Genomic DNA, 19912 nt, shown 5'->3' with positions numbered 1-19912 from the left:
CTTTCCTCCAGCCTTCCTCATACCCACCAGTCCTTAACAAAGCCTGTATGCACTGTTGTATTTAAGCAAATTTCTTACCCTAACCACAGCCTAGGGATTTCAAAAGAAAGCATCCATTGTAAATTAAAAAAATTAAAAAAGATTGTGCCAGATTTTCTACAAGGTTTATTCCATACTGCCTTAAAGTATGAACACAGCCCAGCGCTGCAGAAAGTGATTAATTTCTTGAAAACACTAAGGTCACACTAATTGACACGACCTGTGTAATTAAGCAATCTCTGTTTACACAGCAGAAGCTCAGCCGCTGTGAAGCTGAGTTTGCTTGACAGAATGTCTTTCCATGTCAAGAGATCAACAACCTTTCTTATGTCCTCCTCAGTCACCTACACAGGCCCCTGATTGCTGTTCAGAGGAGACATGCTCCGGCGTTGCTATATGAAGATCAGGCTGGCCGGCAAGCATACAAAGTGAGATGGAGGAAAGCAGCGGCAGTGACCACTGCACAGACCCTGCTTAGTAGGCAAGAGAGGGTGTCTTCAGTCAGATGTGCCAGGGCTCAGGTTTTCAATATAACTGGTAAAAGCCACATTGACATGTAAGGAAGAGACCAGAGTTTTTTTGTGCCAGAAAGACACTCTTTCACTCACCCTCAGAGGCAACAGAGACATAAAAATATTTGAAACCAGCCTCCCAATTAGTGTGCTATGAGAAAAATGCTAAAAAGTATAGGTCTTATTCATAAGCAATCTTCAACTAATATCATTATGACACACACCTCTGTAGCCAGGACAGCTACAGCAAAGACTAATCCTCTTGGTTCGGTCCTAAGACTTGGGAAATTTAGTAGGATTTCTTAGCAGACTACTCTGAGATGTCTTGGGGGCTCTTTATTCATGCCCCATCTAGGTGAGGGGCTCTCTTGCCATGGAGAACTGACCAAACCCTTTACAGGTTAAGTGAAGCTCAGGTTGCCTGCTAAATAATAGCTTGTTTTTCTAAAGTCCCTGCAAGTAGAAATTGATCAACACTGTAGCTGTACTCTGGAAAAATGTTCATGTTCCCCCACTTCCACACAACTCTACCCTCTGCATGATGAACTTTGATTGTGTGTCAATGTTCTTCATGCAGATGGCACCTTTAGGTTCTACTAGGACAAATATCTCTTTTGAAGACCCCTCTCAGGCTTCCCTGGGTTTCCAGCACATATTTGTGGGGGGTCATTAGGGCTCTCAGGTGTTACAAGATCTCCTTATAGCCTCACTAAATACCTGCTCACAGACTACGGACAATTTTTTTTTGTTCCAAAACATCAGAAAAATCTGAGTCAGACTGCTTGGATTATACCACTGCCTTACCATTTAGTAGATGTGTGACTTTGGGTAAATTGCTTAACTGTTCTAAAATGTTTCCTCATTTTAAAAATGGGAATAATCCACATTTCCATATTCTTAACAAGGGTATTTTGACAATAAACATGATAACTCATGTAAAATACTTTGCACAATGTCTCTCACTAAAGAAGCACCAAATAAATGTTAGCTTTATCATCATCATCATTGCTACCAATATCCATAGAAGCACATAAAGATGAACACATGGACACATGCATTTATACACGTGAACATGGAACATGCTGAATATAGACACAGTTATCTTCCCAGCATTTAATGCAGTTAAGAATGAACCAAGACAGAGAACCTAAAAAGCTTGGGGTGGAGGCAAAACAAACAAACAGAAAAACACCTGAGGATGACAATGAGTTCAGTTTGGGGCTGACTGAGTTGAAGTTCCTGGAAATATCCAGCAGACATCTGGACAGTTAGACCTAAACCTGGGTGTCAGGTCTCAGAGATTCTGATATCAGAGTCCTCAATGCATAAATAGTGGTTAAGATGCTATGAGTGGAGAAGATACTGGAGAGAGCCTATAAAATGGGAAAAGATCTGGACTTCAGAAGGAGACGGAGAAAACCAACATTTACAGAAGACAAACAAACAGCATCCCTTGTAGGGGGTTCAGAATGAGTGACTGTTGTAATATAATTCAAGAAAAAATAAAAGGATTCAAAAAGGGTGTAATGGCTGCCAGCATGAAATAACACAGAGAGAGGTAGGAGTAAATAGTCATGAAAGAGAAAAAGACTGAAGAAGAAAAAGTAAAAGGTTGGGTTAGAGAGATTTGAGGTTTTGCTTTAACTCTTGAGGCAATTCATCCATCCTCTAACTACACAAATATCCATGCGCCTGCATGCATGAAAACCCATGTTGGTTGTGTGAAAATAATAAAGAAATGTATTAATGTATAGGGATACAAAATAAAATGTGTCAGTGTTCATTCTGCCATAGGTTCCTCCATCCTCTTCTAGGCAGCAAAGAGTGGGTGATGGGAACAAAGCAGGTTAAACCTGAGACCCGAAAAGGAATTTGTCATTGTTAATAAAGAAAGACACGGCTCATCCTTAACTCAAAAACTGACTCTATGGTGGCCAAGGTAGCTGCCCCTATTGATCTATTTTAGGACCCATTTGAGAATCATGGGCAAGAGCATTGTCAGTGTCAGAGTTCAGATAAATCATATTTATTTGAAAGACAGTATGGACTTTGTGCTGGGCAGCTCTCACGCTTAATCAAAGTGTGCAGTTTTTGGGACAGTGGCACTGTCACCACTAAGAGCTTGTCAGCGGTTATCAGATATAGGACTAAATCAGTAGTTCTCGGTCAGGGGCCATTTTGCCTCTCCTCTCTCCACCAGGGGACATTTGATAATGTCTACAGACATTTTTGGGTGTCATGATTTGGAGGTAGATGTTCTCTACTAGCATCTGGAGGGTAGAGGCCAGTGACACTGCTAAACATCCTACAATGCACAGGGGCACACCCCCATGATTGCCCCCAAAAAGGATTATTCAGTCTAAAATGTTAACTGTGCCCAGGTTGAGAAACCCTAGACTGAACTCATGATCCATCTTCAGTTCATCATATGGATTTTCTCCAAAGGCTTGCATTTGTATTTTATCACTTACAAATTAGCTATACATGCAAAATATTACTTTCTTTCATATGTAGTGATATAAGCAGAATTGTCAATTTTACGCCATTTTACAGTTGAGGAAACTGAAGCTCCAAAGGATTATAAGACTTTCCAGATATCTATGTTGTGCCTCCTCATCTCAGTAGCCTTTCTACTAAACAAAGAATAACTATTTTGTTTGCAAAATAGAAGCTTTGTAGATGTTCTCAAAAATAATAGACTAAATTGGTTTCTCATCAAGAGGTATATTTCTATAATTCAACCTTTTCAGACATTTTACTAGTAGGTTCCACAAAGAAAAGAGAGCCCCTGGAAGTTCTACATGAATGCTCTTTTAGGTTCCCAGTGTCATCAAAGTCCATCCCAGACTCTGCTGCCCTAAGAGGTACAGCAGAGTTAATCCTGGTATACATTAGGCATTAGACATGTTTATTAGACATACATTGTTTCACGCCCAGCTATACTTTGCTCCTAACTCAAGCTTTGGTCAAAAGAAATATAAGGCTCATGTCAAGACCAAAGCAAGCTACAAAAGAGTTTATTCCAAAATTCGGCCTCATGTTGCAAGACCCTCAGCAACACACACTTAGTAGCACCACATGTGTGGTTTTGCCAGCTTAATTGCAAAGCTGACTCAAACATAACACAAAAAATCCTTTATGGGAATGAGAACACCAAGTTTGAAGTCAGAAGATGACCAGAGGAAACATTTTGCAAGAAACTAGAAACCTTCCCATTCCTGGCCAGGCGCAGTGGCTCACGCCTGTAATTCCAGCACTTTGGGAGGCCGAGACAAGCAGATCATAAGGTCAGGAGATCAAGACCATCCCAGCTGACACAGTGAAACCCCATCTCTACTAAAAATACAAAAACATTAGCCAGGCATGGTGGCGGGTGCCTGTAGACCCAGCTACTCTGGAGGCTGAGGCAGGAGAATGGCATGAACCTGGGAGGCAGAGCTTGCAGTGAGCCGAGATCATGCCACTGCACTCCAGCCTGGGCGACAGAGCGAGACTCCATCTCAAAAAAAAAAAAAGAGAAAGAAAGAAAAGAAAAAAAGAAACCTCCCCATTCCTGTGTGTCAAGACAAAAGGTGGTGAGGCCAAGATGATTTTAGAGAAATACCTCAGGATCTCAGGAGAGATGATTTTTTCTACTGCATTTGTTCTTTAATGAGACTAGTAAGTCTCACCTCCTTAAAAGAAATCATCTTGGAGACTAAGAGATATTGACATCCCCAATCAATGCTCAAGATTGTCTTTCCTTTTTCCCATCAGAGAATGAAGGTGCAGCTAAAATTTTTCAAGATCCTCTCAGAGATCATACATTTCAATCTACACTTAAAGCTGACTAAATATACTTAAGAGCATACTTTAAACACCACGCTGTTTCCCTGATGGACCGTATGAGCATACGTAAATGGATCATTGCTCTGACAGGGAAACTAACATTGACCATGCAAATAACTTGGCCATGCCATTAGGTGGAGAGCAGCACGAGGGTGTAAAACTTTGCAACTCAAAGTGTGGGCAGTGGCTTTGGCATCATACAGGAGCTTGTTAGGAATGCAGAATTCCAGTCCCACCCCAGACCTCTATTAGCATTTTAATAAGATCCTCAGGGGATTTTCAGCACTTTTAAGTCAGAGAAGCACCACGTCTAGACTCAACAACCTTTCCTAAAATCCAAGTACCATTTTGTGTCTTAGAAGTAAATGCATTTGTTTGTGAGTCCTCTTCCTTTAGTAAATGTATAATTAAGGACATTTCTGAAACAGAACTGTTATCTGTATCATTTTAGAGATGTTATGCTTCTTACTAGGGCCATTTATAATAGGCAGCTACCACTAACAATTTCCAAGATTGGAAGAGGTGAGCAGAGAGGAGCAAAGGAAGAGAAAGCCATTACTGTAAAGCAGAGCAGTTTTACCAGTTGTACTCTTTACTGTTTTTTGTTTGTTTTTGTTTTGTTTTGTTTTGGTAGGGGGTATAGGAACTTACTCCATTATCCAGGCTGGAGTGCAGTGGCATGATCTCAGCTGCAACCTCCAACTCCTGGGTTCAAGTGATATTCCTACCTCAGCCTCCCAAGTAGCTGGGACAACAGGCAAATTCACCACATCCAGCTAAGTTTTGTATTTTTCTGTAGGGTTGAAGTTTCACCCGTGTTGGCCAGGCTGGTCTTGAACTCTTAACCTCAAACAATCTGCCTACCTCAGCCTCCCAAAATGCTGGGATTACAGGCATGAGCCATTGCGCTCTGCCTCTTTACTCTTATTTACTGGTTTTCCACGTACAAAATTTTAGGCAACGAATTCATCATTTCTATGTACTTTACTTAATCTGTGGGGGTTTAGGCACGTGAGTCCATTCAGGAAGCCAAAACTAGACTCAAAGGACACCATTATCTCCACCAGTGAGCACAGGTGGTACAGTTCCCACTCTTCTCTAATCTAAACAACTGCTAGATTGCAGATACCTGGGGGACCAAGGGCCTCAGCTGCTCTTCACCTCTGGGAAAGCAACTACTTATCTTCTGCCTGAGACTTTTTTATCCTCTTCTGATATTCATTCCATTATTGAGATTCAAGAAAGATAAGTCAGACCCACCTGGAATCTCCGCATGTCACGTGGGTTTCCTGCATTCTTTAGGCAATTTTGGTTACATTTGAGGAAAAATTTCAAGAAGAACCTGTCAAGAAACAAATCATCATGGTTAGCATTTCAGTTTCCGACACGGGAGGGAAAAAAGAGGTAAGTCACCCCTGGGTTGTGCATTCGATTCTCTTTACGCATTTTCTGAAATATTCAGCATGGTGTTAGAACCAATATTTCATTTGTGGCCTTAGCCTTTGTTTTGTATCCACGCTGGACCTTCCTTATGACACAAACACTCTTGGTACCGCCAACAGATCTCACAGAAGAATTATGCCCCAAGGAAGTATTTTCACTCATACAGAGGGAAGGCTTTCATCATAATTTAAGATAGGTTCCAATTGGATATAATTGTCTGAGAATTACTCATGGTCCCCAACAACAACATGCAATTTAAGCCCTATAAACTCACAGATGATGAACTGGCAAATACATGTTGGATGAATACAAGGATTTGGTAAACACTTTTTATCTTAGCCTCTCAAGTAAAATGTTTTAATTAGTAGTACCCATGAGAAATAAGTAAAATTCACAAACTAACTAAACTCCTTTGACTTCTCAAATACCTCCTGAATGTTTTTCTTAAACTGTCTGCTGTAGACAAGAGCTAGCTGTGACTGAATAAAGATTTTCCTGCCTCACTGCCACGTTGGTTTCTGAATTGGTTCTATAGTGAGATTCATGGGTTTTACTTGCTAAGGTGACCAAAGGTCCCAATTTGCCAAGAAAAATCCTAGTTTATACCAGCTGTACTGGTGTATGTATTAATAGTACCTACTTTAACTCTCAAAAATGTCTTGGTATGGGTGATAAATTATATGGTCACTCTATAACTTTCTGAGTTATTTCTTATGTAACCATCACAGTTGTTAAAGTCTATCATGGAAAAGCAGCAGCTACTGAAAGTGTCATATTCGGGCATTCATGTCGGCCACCTGTAATTAAACCCTCTACCTGCCCAGGTTTGGGAAAAGAAGTATTTCCAAAGATACCTAAGTTTTGCAATCTCTTTTGCTATGAGGCCTAGATGTGATGTTCCTGTGGATTTCAGGCTCAAATGTTTCCTAAAAATATCAAAATGCATTAAAATGCTGGTCAACTGAATTCTTGTTGTAATTCAATTCTCTTCCCCTTTCTTCCACTTCAAGTCCACACTGGAGTAAAATCCCCACCTCGACACAAATAGATTATGAAGAACTATTGCCCTATGATGCCTCATTCTGAATTTGGCTCTGACTGCAATGTCTGTCAATCATGTAACACTTGGATCCTCTATAACAACAGCACTGCACAAAGACATACAAAGTTCAGCCAATTTCTGAATATGAAACTGAGAGAAGTCCCAGATGAATCCCTCTCCTCCTCGGTCTCTTAGAATCTGCCAAGATGGGAGTATGTTGTGGGAATCATTCTTTAGAGACAAACAATGGCCTTTTCAACCAAAAGAGTAACATTTAAAAATGCAAACATCTTCCTAAAATGACTTGTTAACACCGCACAACATTTGACTGCCCATCAATGAAAGCAGGTCTCTAAATAATCACTTGCCGCTACTTCCAGATTCTCTCCACAGAAGCCAAAGTTGATCAACCTTTCATCCAAGACAAATGGCTTACAGAACACCACTGAAGCCCAGCTGTGTGAAACAAAATCCGATTTTGAGCTCCCCTTTCCCGGTACGAAGACTCACACTGTCCTTGCACAGGACAATCAGCCAGTCACTGACTCTTGCCCACTTTCGATATGATAGATTTGGTAAAGGAAAGGGGGTTAAGGGAGTGGCGCAAATCCTAAGTGCCTTTGCACTGTCTTGTTGGACTGAGCTCCCAGAAGGCAAGTGCTGGGTAGCCCTGCTGATCACACATGGCTTTCAGAAACCATTTAATACACTGGAGCTGATAGTTGTGATCCTCGAATCTTGCTAGAGTTCAATCCTATATCCATAGACACTGAAGACATGAAAACTGGCCGCTGCTTTCAAGAACAGTCAGTTAGAAGGGCATATTTCAAAGCTACTTCAAGCCCCAGGAGAGGGCTGATTACCACTAAACTGACAACAAGAGTGGGTGTGATATAGTGAAAGGCCACAGCCATTAGAAACACCCAGAATAATGAGATTCATATCCTGACTCTGACAGGTACTACCTGTGTGACTTTGGATAAGGAGCTGAACTTCTCTGCACCACACTTTCCTTATCTATAAACTGGTATAATAACAGGCCTTACTGTATAGGGAAACTGTGAAAATTGAGATAAGGCAGAGTAACAGATACATGGTAGGTATGCTGATGGTGGCAGTCATCATAAGAATGGCTTCCGTGTATTGAGTGCTTACCTTGTGCTCAGTTCAATGCTAAGAACAAATCCGTTTTCTCATACAATCCTCCTAAGTAACCTCTGCTATTAATTCCATTTTATAGATGAGGAAACTGAGATTCAGAGAAGTGAAATAACTTGTCCAAAGCTATGAAGTGTGAATCTAGAATTCAAATTCAGACAGTGTAGCTCCAGAGACTGTACTCTTAACCACCATGATGTAGTAGTTTTAGTAATGACAGAAGTAGTGCAGCAATGATGTTAATACTAATTGTACTATTGATAGCAATTGTACTGTAACAGCAATTTTGCTAATAAGAGTAAATAAGACTAATCGAACTACTAAGAATAATTATTAGTATCATGATTTCCACAACAGCAACATGAACATTATGGAAGTAGACATCATTGCCACTCTCCCTTAAAAGGGCCCCCCTGCTTGCTTCCCCAGGGTTGGTAATATTTGCCGCCTGTGTGTGTTTAAGCCATTTGAGCCCAGACTCGACAGCCAGATTCAGGTTGTGCTAGAAGGAGCTGTCAGCACACCCTCTGGCTTCTTCAAGTCAGACAACTGCTAGCCACCATGAGGGGGTCCATCTGGTGCCAAAATGAATTTTGAAAGACAGGCAAACAGGACACCAGCTATGCCAGGGAGAAACAGAATCAAGGGAGCAGGGGATCTTCTGCCTCAAAGATGAGCTAGGGCAGGGCGCCTGTCAGCAGCCCATCGTTAGCACAAAAGCTATGCCGGGCACACACCAGATCCCTGTTACCCTAAGCTGGCCTGTCACTTGGCGTGCTGGCAGAGTCCCCCGCCTGCCCCTTCAACAGTGGATCACTTGCTGAAATTGAAAGCTTGACCATCTGTCGTGGGGAAGACACGGCCGTCAACTGGTGCCTGAGGCCTCACACAAGCCCTTATGTGGCAAAGACGCTCTGAAGGGTCAGTTCTTTTGGGAAAAGCCAGCCCTACCCCAGAGGGAGCCTCAGAAATTCTTTCAAAGTTTTCCCCTAAGTAAAAGCCAAGTGCCTGACCCTTTCGGATTACACTTCCTTAAAGGAACTGAGAGGAGTTAGAAGGAGGAGTTAAAAATATCCCCACTGAGAGACAGACATGGCACACGAATTTGGGGGATGACTTATCAGGCTAAGTTTATAAGGCCTTTGTAAACCGGGGGACACGTGCACATCTGCTGGCCTACGGAGAAGACTTCAGATTCCGAGGGGGCTTTTAACAAAGCAGAGGTTATTGTAACTCAAAACCTCACTTTTGTCTAATGAATTGCTGCATTTTGTGAGGCGGGTGTGTTTGATAAAGTGTTGTCAGGAGAAAAAGTGTGGCAGCCTTACCCCAACTGTGGGAAACTGACCCACAGCAGGACAAAGCCCCTATTGACCCTGTAGAGTTCCAAGGAGTTCCATAAACTCCAGGAAACAGCCTGATCAGGATCAAACTCCTTTTTAACTCAAATCTTTTTTTTTTTTTTTTTGAGGGGGGAGGGAAGGAGGTCACGATAAACTCGACATATTTCTGTTAACTTTCAGTACAAATAATATCATCTTGTGTTCATGCAATGCGTTAATTATTCAGAGCACTTATATTCCCAATATCTCACTAAATCCTCATGGAATTTCTATAAATTAGGTGCACCAGGAATTATCAAAGCCATTTGAAAGGCAAGAAAACAAAGACAACAAAATTAAGGGATTTATCTAGTCAACAACCAATCTTGTAAATTGACCAAAAGGACTAGTCATGGTATGTGTTTTCCATGAACTCTAGGATTTTATAAGTGATCTTAACCATCACTTAGTCTAACCTCCTCATTTTGTCTATGAGAAAAATGAGGTAACAGAAGACATGACAATATTCACATAGTTAATAATGAATATCAGAGCTGGAACTACAATCCGCATGTCCTGATGTCTAGTTATATGATTTTCCCAACATAATATTAGCTTCTCAAGCCAATCCTGTAAGAGCTGAATGCCTGTGCTCTGAAACTGTTTAGTTTACTATCTCAAATGAGGAAGTGACAGTCATAAAACCAAAAGTGACATCCTATTAAAAGTTGTATCTGGGTTCATCGATCAGGCCAGTGTAGGACATTAGCCCATCATGGAACTAACTGAACCCAACACAAACATTTGTAGAACAAAATTGCTTATTCAATGACATACCTGTATCACCTTTTGCCAAGCAACAGATACTAGTATCTAGTTTGAGTAGCTTCCTTGTAACCAGCACAATACTCAAGACCAAAAGGCACCTCTGGACTCCCCCAAAAGGAAAATTAATTCAATTAGTCAGCAGGATCTGACTCACCTACATGAGGATATAAAATTTTTAAAAAATCATCCCTGCATGCATAGTGCCTGGCATAAGACCTAGAACCCAGTGGGTTTTCAGGAAATACTTGCTCAACTAAATGGAGTCTAGGGTCTCCAAGGGATAGAAATAAGGGTGTTTTTACAGTAAAGACAGCAGTAGAGCATACTGGGCAAGAGCTTGCATTGGAGCTAAGACAAGCCTGGGTGAATTTCAACAATTCTCTGAACCTCAGTGGCCTCATTAAAACATGAGAATAATAGTACCTCTCTCCTAGGATCACTGTGCAGCTTTCACCATAATTTTAGCTTTACTCCTTAATTAATTGGGTGACTTTAGACAAATTATTTAACCTCTCTGTGCCTCAATTTTCTCATCTGTAAGATGGGAGGAACATCGGAACCTACTTTAAAGAGTTGAGAGAATTAAATGAGTTAACATACGTGGAGTGTTGAAATAGTACCTGCCATAGAGGAAGTGATAATTCGTTTCTTCATCATTTATCCCTGGCAACTGCTTACTGCTTAGCACTCAGAGATGTTGAGATTTTCAGATACAAAAAGTATTCTTCACTCTTTAAATGTTAAGGTCAAGAAAAGAAAGAAAGACTTATGTACCCAATGAGAACTATAGGTTTCACTGAATGACCTAAAAAAGAAAAAAAAAAAGAAGAAGAAGAAATAACCACCAAAGAAAGATAATAATGACTACAGCAGCTTTACCCAAAGGCTAAGACACATAAAGGAAAGGAGTAGTGCCTTAAATCGTGGAGGACTCCAGCTAGTCAGAAGTGAAGGGCACACACAGTAAAACTGCCCATTAGGCAACAGCTTGTGAGGCATTATTATGCAAAGCATTGCAATCGATCTGGGCTGAGCAGGTTGAGTTTTTACCTCCCCTAACCCAAATTCTGAAAAATCACGTTTGGATTCTTGCAGCTGCTCTCATAATGTCCATGCTGGACAGGAAAAGCATCAAGGCACACCTAAACTGAGACATAAAACCTCCATTTGCAATCTTAAGGCTCCTCGAAAGTTCCTCTTGACTTATACCTGCAGATGGTTATGTGGCAGATGATCCTTCCCGAAGATATTCAGGACACGGAGACTTGCTCTGGCCCAATGCAGGAAACAGCTGTGTGGAAACAACTGTGGGGTCCCTTCTGTGTGAAGTTCAAGCTGCTCCCACCCCACACACACTGGAGGGTAGACAGCAAAATGCCTCATGATTAAAAGGACCTCTTTGGAAAAGTTGTTTCCATAGACAGCACCATCACCTTTGCTTTGAAAAAGAAATGCAGAACCTCTTGCCTCCATGACCAAGCCTACTGCCCAGAAATAGCCAAGGAAGTCTTTCTAAGAGTCTAACGATTCTCTCCCAAATTGAAAATATTGAACCAAAAAGCACCTATCCCTACCCAGCCCACCTGAGCTGCCAGGGACTTTATCTGAAATGTTGTCACTACCTCCTGGTAGCCTTCAAAGACACAGAGCTCTGAGAAGAGGTAAACAAGAGTCTCATAGCCCTGAAAAATGGATCTGTCTTGCAACAGAGCAGGCCAAAACAGTGAGAAGGAGAAAACTCTATTTTCAATGTCAAAGAAAGCATTTTCGTTCCTAGCACACAGAAGTAGTTGTAGAGTACAGTTCATCCATGTGAAAATCTGATACCCATAAGGCTGCCAAAATCCCAGGATGCCACAAGGGCAGGCCGAAGAGGCCGAACCCATGTAAGGGTAAAGGTTGCTCACTGCAGGGCTGACTTCCTCTCCTTTTCTGATACTAACATGCATTCCTGAGAGAGACCCTCTTTGACTTAAGCACCAATCATTCTGTTTGAGAGGTGGGTGGGCAGAAAGGGGAGGAATAAGATCCTGGAGGGAATTCTGCACAGATGAAGCAAATTCTCTCCTCTCTCCCCACAGTGGAGGGTGGAATGGTACCGAGTTGTGGCACTATCTTGGGGATCCCAGGGGGAAAGCATGTGGCTGCCCCTATTCTTGGCCACTGACTTCAAGAAGTTTACCTTTTCCGCTGGCCAAGGTCCTTTAGATCTTGGGCATTTCTGGAAAGTGTTCTCAGCCTGAAGGGATGAACATGATCAACCTGAAAAGCATTCATTACCTCAGAGCTCAGAGTATGCCCTTGAGGGAAGGGCATCATTAGTGGCAAGAATTTAAAAAAAACAAAATGGTGTTGTCATAGCACATCAGCCAATGAAAGAATTTAAAAATAGTTTTAAGGAAAAGGACCCACTCCACATAGGTCTCCTCATACTAGAAGTCAAATCTGAAAGGCAGGAAAAAGGCTTGAGACAGTGAATAGGTAGAGGACAGGACAACTAACCAGTGGCCAATGGGGAAAGAAAAAATTACGATTTCTTAGAAATGACACAGAGAAGGCAGGTTAGAGCAAGGGGGCTGTAGCTTAACACTGACTTCTGGCTATCTGGCCCAACTTACTCCCCTAGCAAGGTCTGACTGGAAATTTAAGAAAGAAAGAATTCTAAGTTCATGTGTGGTAGAGAAGATGTTTATCCTCACGGATGCTCTTTTACACAGATTACTCAAATGCCAAGTGTTTCTTGCCAAAACATATTAAGGTGCAAACTCTGGCCCTGGGCGAACATTTGAAGTCATCCTAATGATTTGAAAATGTGGCAGGAATGAGGCAGATCACAAAACCAAGTGTCCGTCTGTCCTTCTTGGAACTGGGGACAGACTGAGGACACATTTGTTTTAAACTGTTTCCATTACAAGGAACCCAATTTCTACTGGGAATCATGGCCACAGAGTTCCTGCAGACCTAGGGACAGGTTTTGAGCAAAGGTATCAGGTCTTGCACTTCTGGGTTACTGGTGCAAATCTTTCCCCAGGCTGAAAAGGATGCACAGGCAGGTGGCAACTTTGCTTCAGTAACAGCAACCCACCCCACAAAGCCAAGCATAAAAAATGAGGCAGGAGGAGCCTTAGCTCCCCAGCTTAGCAGTTACTACAGCAAACACAAGCACTACACCATGTGTAAGGCCCTGTCCTGAGTGCTTTGTATGTATTAATTTATTTACTCTGTACAACAGTCCTATGAGATTCTACTTCTTTTCTCGTTTTATAGATAATGCTACCGAGAGGTAAGGTAATTTGCCCAAGGTTTCCCATCTAGTAACAAGTGGAGCTGAGATTTGAACATAGGTAGTTTGACTCCAAAGCACACATCCATTAAACTATATTCTTTACATGTTATATATATATATCATGGGATCGTAGACCATACCTGGTTATATTCTTATTATCATCACCAGATTCATTCAAAATTACAACTGAAGCCAGCATAATCACTGGAAATGCCAACACTTTCACTAGATTATAGCCAATTATAAATTTTAATATTTTTTGAGTTTGCTCCCAACCACTTTCACCCTATTTGTGATCCCTCAAATGCATTTTAACCATAATGAAAGACCAGTGGGTGATCTGGTAACAGAACCAACCCAAATATGGAGAACAGTGGCCAAAACAAAACCAATGTAATCTGGGTTTCTTGGGAAGAGTCAATGAACATCATCATAAGGATTAAGTTATACTATATGTAGTTATGGTTGTCACCAGTCACTACTTTTGTATGTCTTTCATGCAGACAGAAAGCCAGGGGTTGAAAATGAAAGGCTGTTAATATCTCCTTGTTCAGTACATATGTGTTTAGCATTTTAAAGCAGATTCATTTAGAATCTCATGTTAGAATTTCACTTTTCCCTTCTAAGGACTCAGAGGGTTTTGATATTAACTTCCCCTGTGGAGGTGACAGATGTCAGAGATAGATCAAGAAGTTCAAGTCCACAGTAACTGAGGCATACAGTTCTGCCTGGATGCTCAACTTATGATTCTTTTCAAGACTTCAAAAAGTACAAATGTTCGTTGTCACACATTCATTCACTTACTCAACCAACAGACTTTCCAGAGAGTCCAATATGTAGTGATTCTTCTCATTCAATACCAATTTTACTAAGAGCACCATAACTTTGGTTCAAGTTTTTCTCCAAAAGAAAAATAAAAAAGAAGACAACTCTTTACATTCAAATTCCCAGGAAAACATTTGACTCTTAGGATGATAGAGTATTCGAGTAATTGCCAAGGAAGATTGAATACTTTTAAAATATTAATCAGTTGTGGGTGTTCTGGCAGGGGATAGATCAGTGAATCTTTCAAAGTCCCTAATAATGCCAATAAAGTGCTCTCCTACTCTTCACTTTTCAGCATTCTTTGCTAAGTCACACCGAGCTACATCCTGTGCTTCGAACGTGAAATCTCCTTCCTGCCTTCACCATAGGCTGCCTCCCTGGATCTGAAATGCCTCCCTCACTCCCACACCATCTCAGCTTCCCATCATCCCACTTATCCCTCCAGGTGCGGTATAAATGTACTGAGCTCATGAAACCTTCCCAGATACCCGGAGCTAGAATTAATCCCTGCCACCTACACTCTGTTACAGCACTTGTCACACTTGGTCTTCACTGCAAGGCCTGCAGTTGCTTATATAATGGTCTGCCCCTCCATGACACCATGGACTTCTGATAGTGCCTTTCCATTCCCGACAGCATCTTGCACAGCTGTACATGCAAAACACTGAATACACAGCTGACTTAAACTAGCTGCAAATATTAATGGCAGTTAGCTTTGAATTATAGCATAAAGATTATTTCTTTCTTCTATATTTTCTGAATTTTCTATGAATAGGCACTACCTTAATGAAATAACAAACAACTGCATTGTAAAACTTGAAGTGAATATCATTCAGCACAGAACCTAGGGACGTTGGCTCCATTCTACAAGGAATAAATTAGTAACTAAAGATTATGAGTGGCTTTCTCAAAGTCTCTATGCTCTAAGATTTACCTTTTAACTCAAATGTGAACACTTAAGAGCTATCCATCTCACACTCTGTAAAATGTACATCATTTATTAGTTTCATATTGCATAATTCATACATGAGTATCAACTGGGAAGGCTCCACACCACTGGTGTCCTTAACTTCCTACTTAATATTTTAAACTTTGATGTTGAGAAATTTTTATCTCCAGGTTAAACCTGCCATTGTTTTCCCATCATTCAAGTGTAAACCAAAGGAGTAAAAGGCCATGTAACTTAAGTCTGTTTAGTTCCTTCCCCAAAATTCTACAGACCATTCTGTTGACTTTTGTTGAAACCCTTAGTTAAAACTCTTAATGATTTACTATTTCTTCATTCAGCCTATTTTCTTAGGTTCTATTTATTCATTCAGTCTGTCCTTATTCAATAAGTATTTACTAAGCACATACTTTGCACCAAACAGAAGGCATACAAAAGAAAACCCAGTCCCTTCCCTTGTGAAAGTTCATCGAAGTACAGTTCTCAGGCTGTCTTCATCAGCCTTGAGAAACTTGCCCTGGCAGAGAGAAAGTAGGAACTGTATGCAAATTTCTGTACATACTCTTTCCTGTGGGATGAGTCCACTTGGACCAGAGGGGCATTTGAAGAATTTTGATGCACACTAAAGCTTGAGAATTGATAGGTAGTTGATTCTTAAAATTAACAATAATACCAATACTATGTGATAAGTGAAATGATGGAGCTATATACCAGAAATTGTGAATTGCCTGGGCATCTCATCATGTGCAATTGAAATTCAGCATAAAAACTTAAGTAGGGGCCGGGCGCGGTGGCTCACGCTTGTAATCCCAGCACTTTGGGAGGCCGAGGCGGGCGGATCACGAGGTCAGGAGATCGAGACCACGGTGAAACCCCGTCTCTACTAAAAATACAAAAAAATTAGCCGGGCGTGGTGGCAGGCGCCTGTAGTCCCAGCTACTCAGAGAGGCTGAGGCAGGAGAATAGCGTGAACCTGGGAGGCGGAGCTTGCAGTGAGCTGAGATTGCGCCACTGCACTCCAGCCTGGGCGACAGAGCGAGACTCCGTCTCAAAAAAAAAACAACTTAAGTAGGGCCAGGTGCGGTGATTCACACCTGTAATCTCAGCACTTTGGGAGGCTGAGGCGCATGGACTGCTTGAGGTCAAGAGTTTGAGACCAGCCTGACCAACATGGTGAAACCCTGTCTCCACTAAAAACTAAAAAATTAACCAGGCGTGGTGGCAGGCACCTGAAATCCCAGCTATTCTGGAGGCTGAGGCAAGAGAATCACTTGAACCTGGGAGGCAGAAGTTGCAGTGAGCTGAGATGGTGCCAGTCTAGGTGACTGAGCGAGACTCCATCTCAAAAAAACAAGTCAAAACAATGCTGAGTAGAAATAAAAACAAAATTTCCCCACCCATCCTCTCTTATCCCAGCACAAGCTGCAGGGAAAGAAAAAGGTTCCTAGCCAGACATGATGGCTCATGCCCATAATCCCAGCAATTTGGGAGGAAGGCGGATCACCTGAGGTCAGGAGTTTGAGACCAGCCTGGCCAACATGGTGAAACCCTGTCTCTACTAAAAATACAAAAATTAGCCAGGCATGGTGGTGCACACCTGTAATCTCAGCTACTCGGGAGGCTGAGGCAGGAGAATCACTTGAACCCAGGAGGTGGAGGTTGCAATGAGCCAAGACTGGATGACAGAGTGAGACTCTGTCAAGAAAGGGAAGAAGGAAAGGGAAGGGAAGGGGAATGGGAGGAGGAGGGGAGGGGGGAAGGGAAGGGGACTGGGAGGAGGAGGGGAGGGGGGAAGGGAAGGGGAATGGGAGGGGGAGGGGAGGGGGGAAGGGAAGGGGAATGGGAGGGGGAGTGGAGGGGAGGGGGGAAGGGAAGGGGAATGGGAGGGGGAGGGGAGGGGGGAAGGGAAGGGGAATGGGAGGGGGAGGGGAGGGGGGAAGGGAAGGGGGAGGGGAGGGGGGAAGGGAAGGGGGAGGGGAGGGGGAAGGGAAGGGGGAGGGGAGGGGGGAAGGGAAGGGGAATGGGAGGGGGAGGGGAGGAAAGGAGAGGGGGAGAAACGAGGGGAGGGGGAGAAACGAGGGGAGGGGGAGAAAGGAGGGGAGGGGGAGAAAGGAGGGGAGGGGGAGAAAGGAGGAGAGGGGAGGGGAGGGGAGAGGGGAGGGGAGAAGGTAGGGAAGAAGGGGAGAAGGGAGGGAAGAAGGGGAGAAGGGAGGGAAGAAGGGAAGGGGAGGGCAGAAGAGGAGAGGAGAAGGAGAGGGGAGAAGGGGAGGGGAGAAGGGAAGGGAAGAGAAGAAAGGAAAGGAAGGAAAGGGGAGGGGAGGAAGGGAAGGGAAGCAGGGAGGAGAAGTCAAGGGAAGGGAGGGGCAGAAGGGAAGGGAAGAGAAAGGAAGGGAAGGGAAAAAAGGAAAGGAAGAAAATGGAAGGGAAGAGAAGAAGACAAGGGAAGAGAAAGGAAGGGAAGGAAAGGGAAGGAGGGAAGGGAAGGGAATAGAAAGGAAGGGAAAGGAAGGAAGGAAGGGAAGGAAGGAAGGAAAGGGAAGGGAAGAAGGGAAGGGAAGAAGGGAAAGGGAGAAGTGGTGAGGTGAAGGGTGTGGAGGGGTGAGAAGGGGACGGGGGGAGGAGAGGGGAAGAGAAGGGTAGGGAAGGGTAGGGGAAGGGAGGGGAAGGGGAGGGGAAGGTGGGGAAGGGTGGGGAAGGGAAGGGTGGAGAGGGGAGGGGAGGGAAGGGGTTCCTGTTTGCAGTAGAAAGCTGATATTTGGAAACTTTGTGCTTCAAGGAAAATAAATAAACTCACTTTTCAACCAAAAAAAAAAAAAGTACATATAGACAAAAGGGATCAGCTGAAAAAGCTATTCCCCAAGGCGAGTGGGGGGTGGGGAAAACACAGAATCTTGCTAAGGATGAAAAGTATTTTGAAACTATTTTAAATAATCATTACCCTTTTAATATTCACCGCATCTGTCTGTTCACTTTTCCCAGCATACCCTCCCTTGACCCAATCTCAACATCTTCATGTGTTGCCTGCCATCCCCCGGCCTCACACATCACTGGGGATAATGAATTTAATTTGAGCAATGGATTTCATTGAAAAAAAAACTCTGCATCCCAATACGCCACACAAGCTAAGCTCAGATAAAAACAAGTGACTCCTTAATTTGGATTTAAAGCCCAGGACCAGTCTACAAATAAAAATGACCAGTGAGCATCATGCCCACAGAGCACTGACAATAATCTCTTGTGCTCCAAATTATTCTAGTCTATATTATGGACGATCCAATAAGCCTGTGTGTTCTAGTCCATAAAAATATAAGAAGAAATTTATCATTTTGAAATCATAATGCAAAATAGAGTCTGACACTTTATTAAGCACTATTTCTCATGATATCATAAGGATGCTGATGGAAAATGAAACTAAAGCAGTATCAGAGACGAACAATGACAGCATTTAGACTTTCTGAGGGTGCTTTGTAGCTCACAGGTCACTCGCTCGCCCTCCCCACGTGTCACTTTTGAACAGCTTCAGTTTAAACCCGAAACACTGGAAATATAATTCTGAAAAAAGCTTTCATTTTATCACAAAATTGGTTGATCATTTACTAAAACAAAGAATGCTGGAATGGGATAAGAAATGATCTAATCCAGATATTCTTAACCTGCACTCAGTGGATGGTCTACATGGTGTTCGTGATCACTCCAACATTGTATGCAAACTTTTGTATACTTGTTTTCCTGTGGAATGGGTCCAGAGGCTTCAGATGATGGAAGGAGTCTGAATTGACTGCCAGAATCCTTTTTATTCTGTTTTGATAATAGTCTGCTATTCTCTTTTTAGAGAACATCTTCACCCTCACTCAAGAGTCTTTACATTTCAGCAGCATAAACTCATTCCACACTTGGACCAAAGCGGCACTTGTGATCTAGGCCTGGCCAGTCAGAACATCATAACCCCCAACTATGTAACTGCTTTAGAGACTGGCATGTGACCCAAGTCAAGCCAATCAGGCTCTATCTGAGCTAGTCTCAGGACTTTTGTTTGGGTGGCTTTAAAAAAAAGAGATGCAATTTCCATTTATGAGAGTTGAACCCAAAAGGATGTGCAGCTGGGGTTGCTGGAAAATTCAATACATTTGGGATGAATCTATAAAAGAATATAATCCACTCATATTCCACCTTGTAGAGATCGCTGGAAAAGTGAGTTTCCATAGATAGGGAAGAGAGAAGGTAGGACGAGCTTACATCATACAATGCCCTCCAAGAAAGATAAGGAGAAGTGGGGAAGGAGATGTGCTTAGAGGGTGGCAGGAGACAAGACAGTCTCAAAAATGTAAGAGAGAGAATATTCAATAGAGTGCTGGTAACTTTTAGGCTCCAGAACTTCAATATTCTTAAGTCTATCACATGCACACACACTCACATACACATACATTTATGTATATATTTTTTATTTCTCATACAGAATTGCTATTAACTTTCAAAATGATAGAAGCTTTTAAATTCAGAGTCTCAAACTCAGACCCTGCAGAGCCCAGGAAGGTCAATCAATGAGTGAACTAGGCTGCATGTAAAACCACAGAGAGTACTGGGAATTATCAGAACTCAAGAGTCAATGTCTTGTCTTCAGGGACAGCTTGACTCTTCTCCAGCCAACTGACTCCACAGGGCAATATGGGTACAGTGTTGTCA

General features: G+C 42.5%; 1 protein-coding gene across 17 annotated transcripts in view; it reads right to left on the bottom strand.

Annotated features, from left to right (window-relative positions):
• Nucleotides 1-19912, bottom strand: part of EBF1 (EBF transcription factor 1) — a 405670-nt gene that overhangs the window by 140002 nt on the left and 245756 nt on the right. For all 17 annotated transcript variants that reach the window (XM_055285450.2, XM_055285451.2, XM_055285448.2 and 14 more), the window contains one exon: nt 5640-5721. In XM_055285450.2, coding sequence (XP_055141425.1) covers nt 5640-5721 — 82 coding nt within the window. The remainder of the gene's footprint in view (nt 1-5639; nt 5722-19912) is intronic.

This window comes from Symphalangus syndactylus, chromosome 7 (genome assembly GCF_028878055.3).
Source record: "Symphalangus syndactylus isolate Jambi chromosome 7, NHGRI_mSymSyn1-v2.1_pri, whole genome shotgun sequence".
In the NCBI taxonomy this organism is placed as follows: domain Eukaryota; kingdom Metazoa; phylum Chordata; class Mammalia; order Primates; family Hylobatidae; genus Symphalangus; species Symphalangus syndactylus.
The sequence above is the reverse complement of the archived record's forward strand: the minus strand, read 5'-3'. Positions and strand labels throughout refer to the sequence as shown.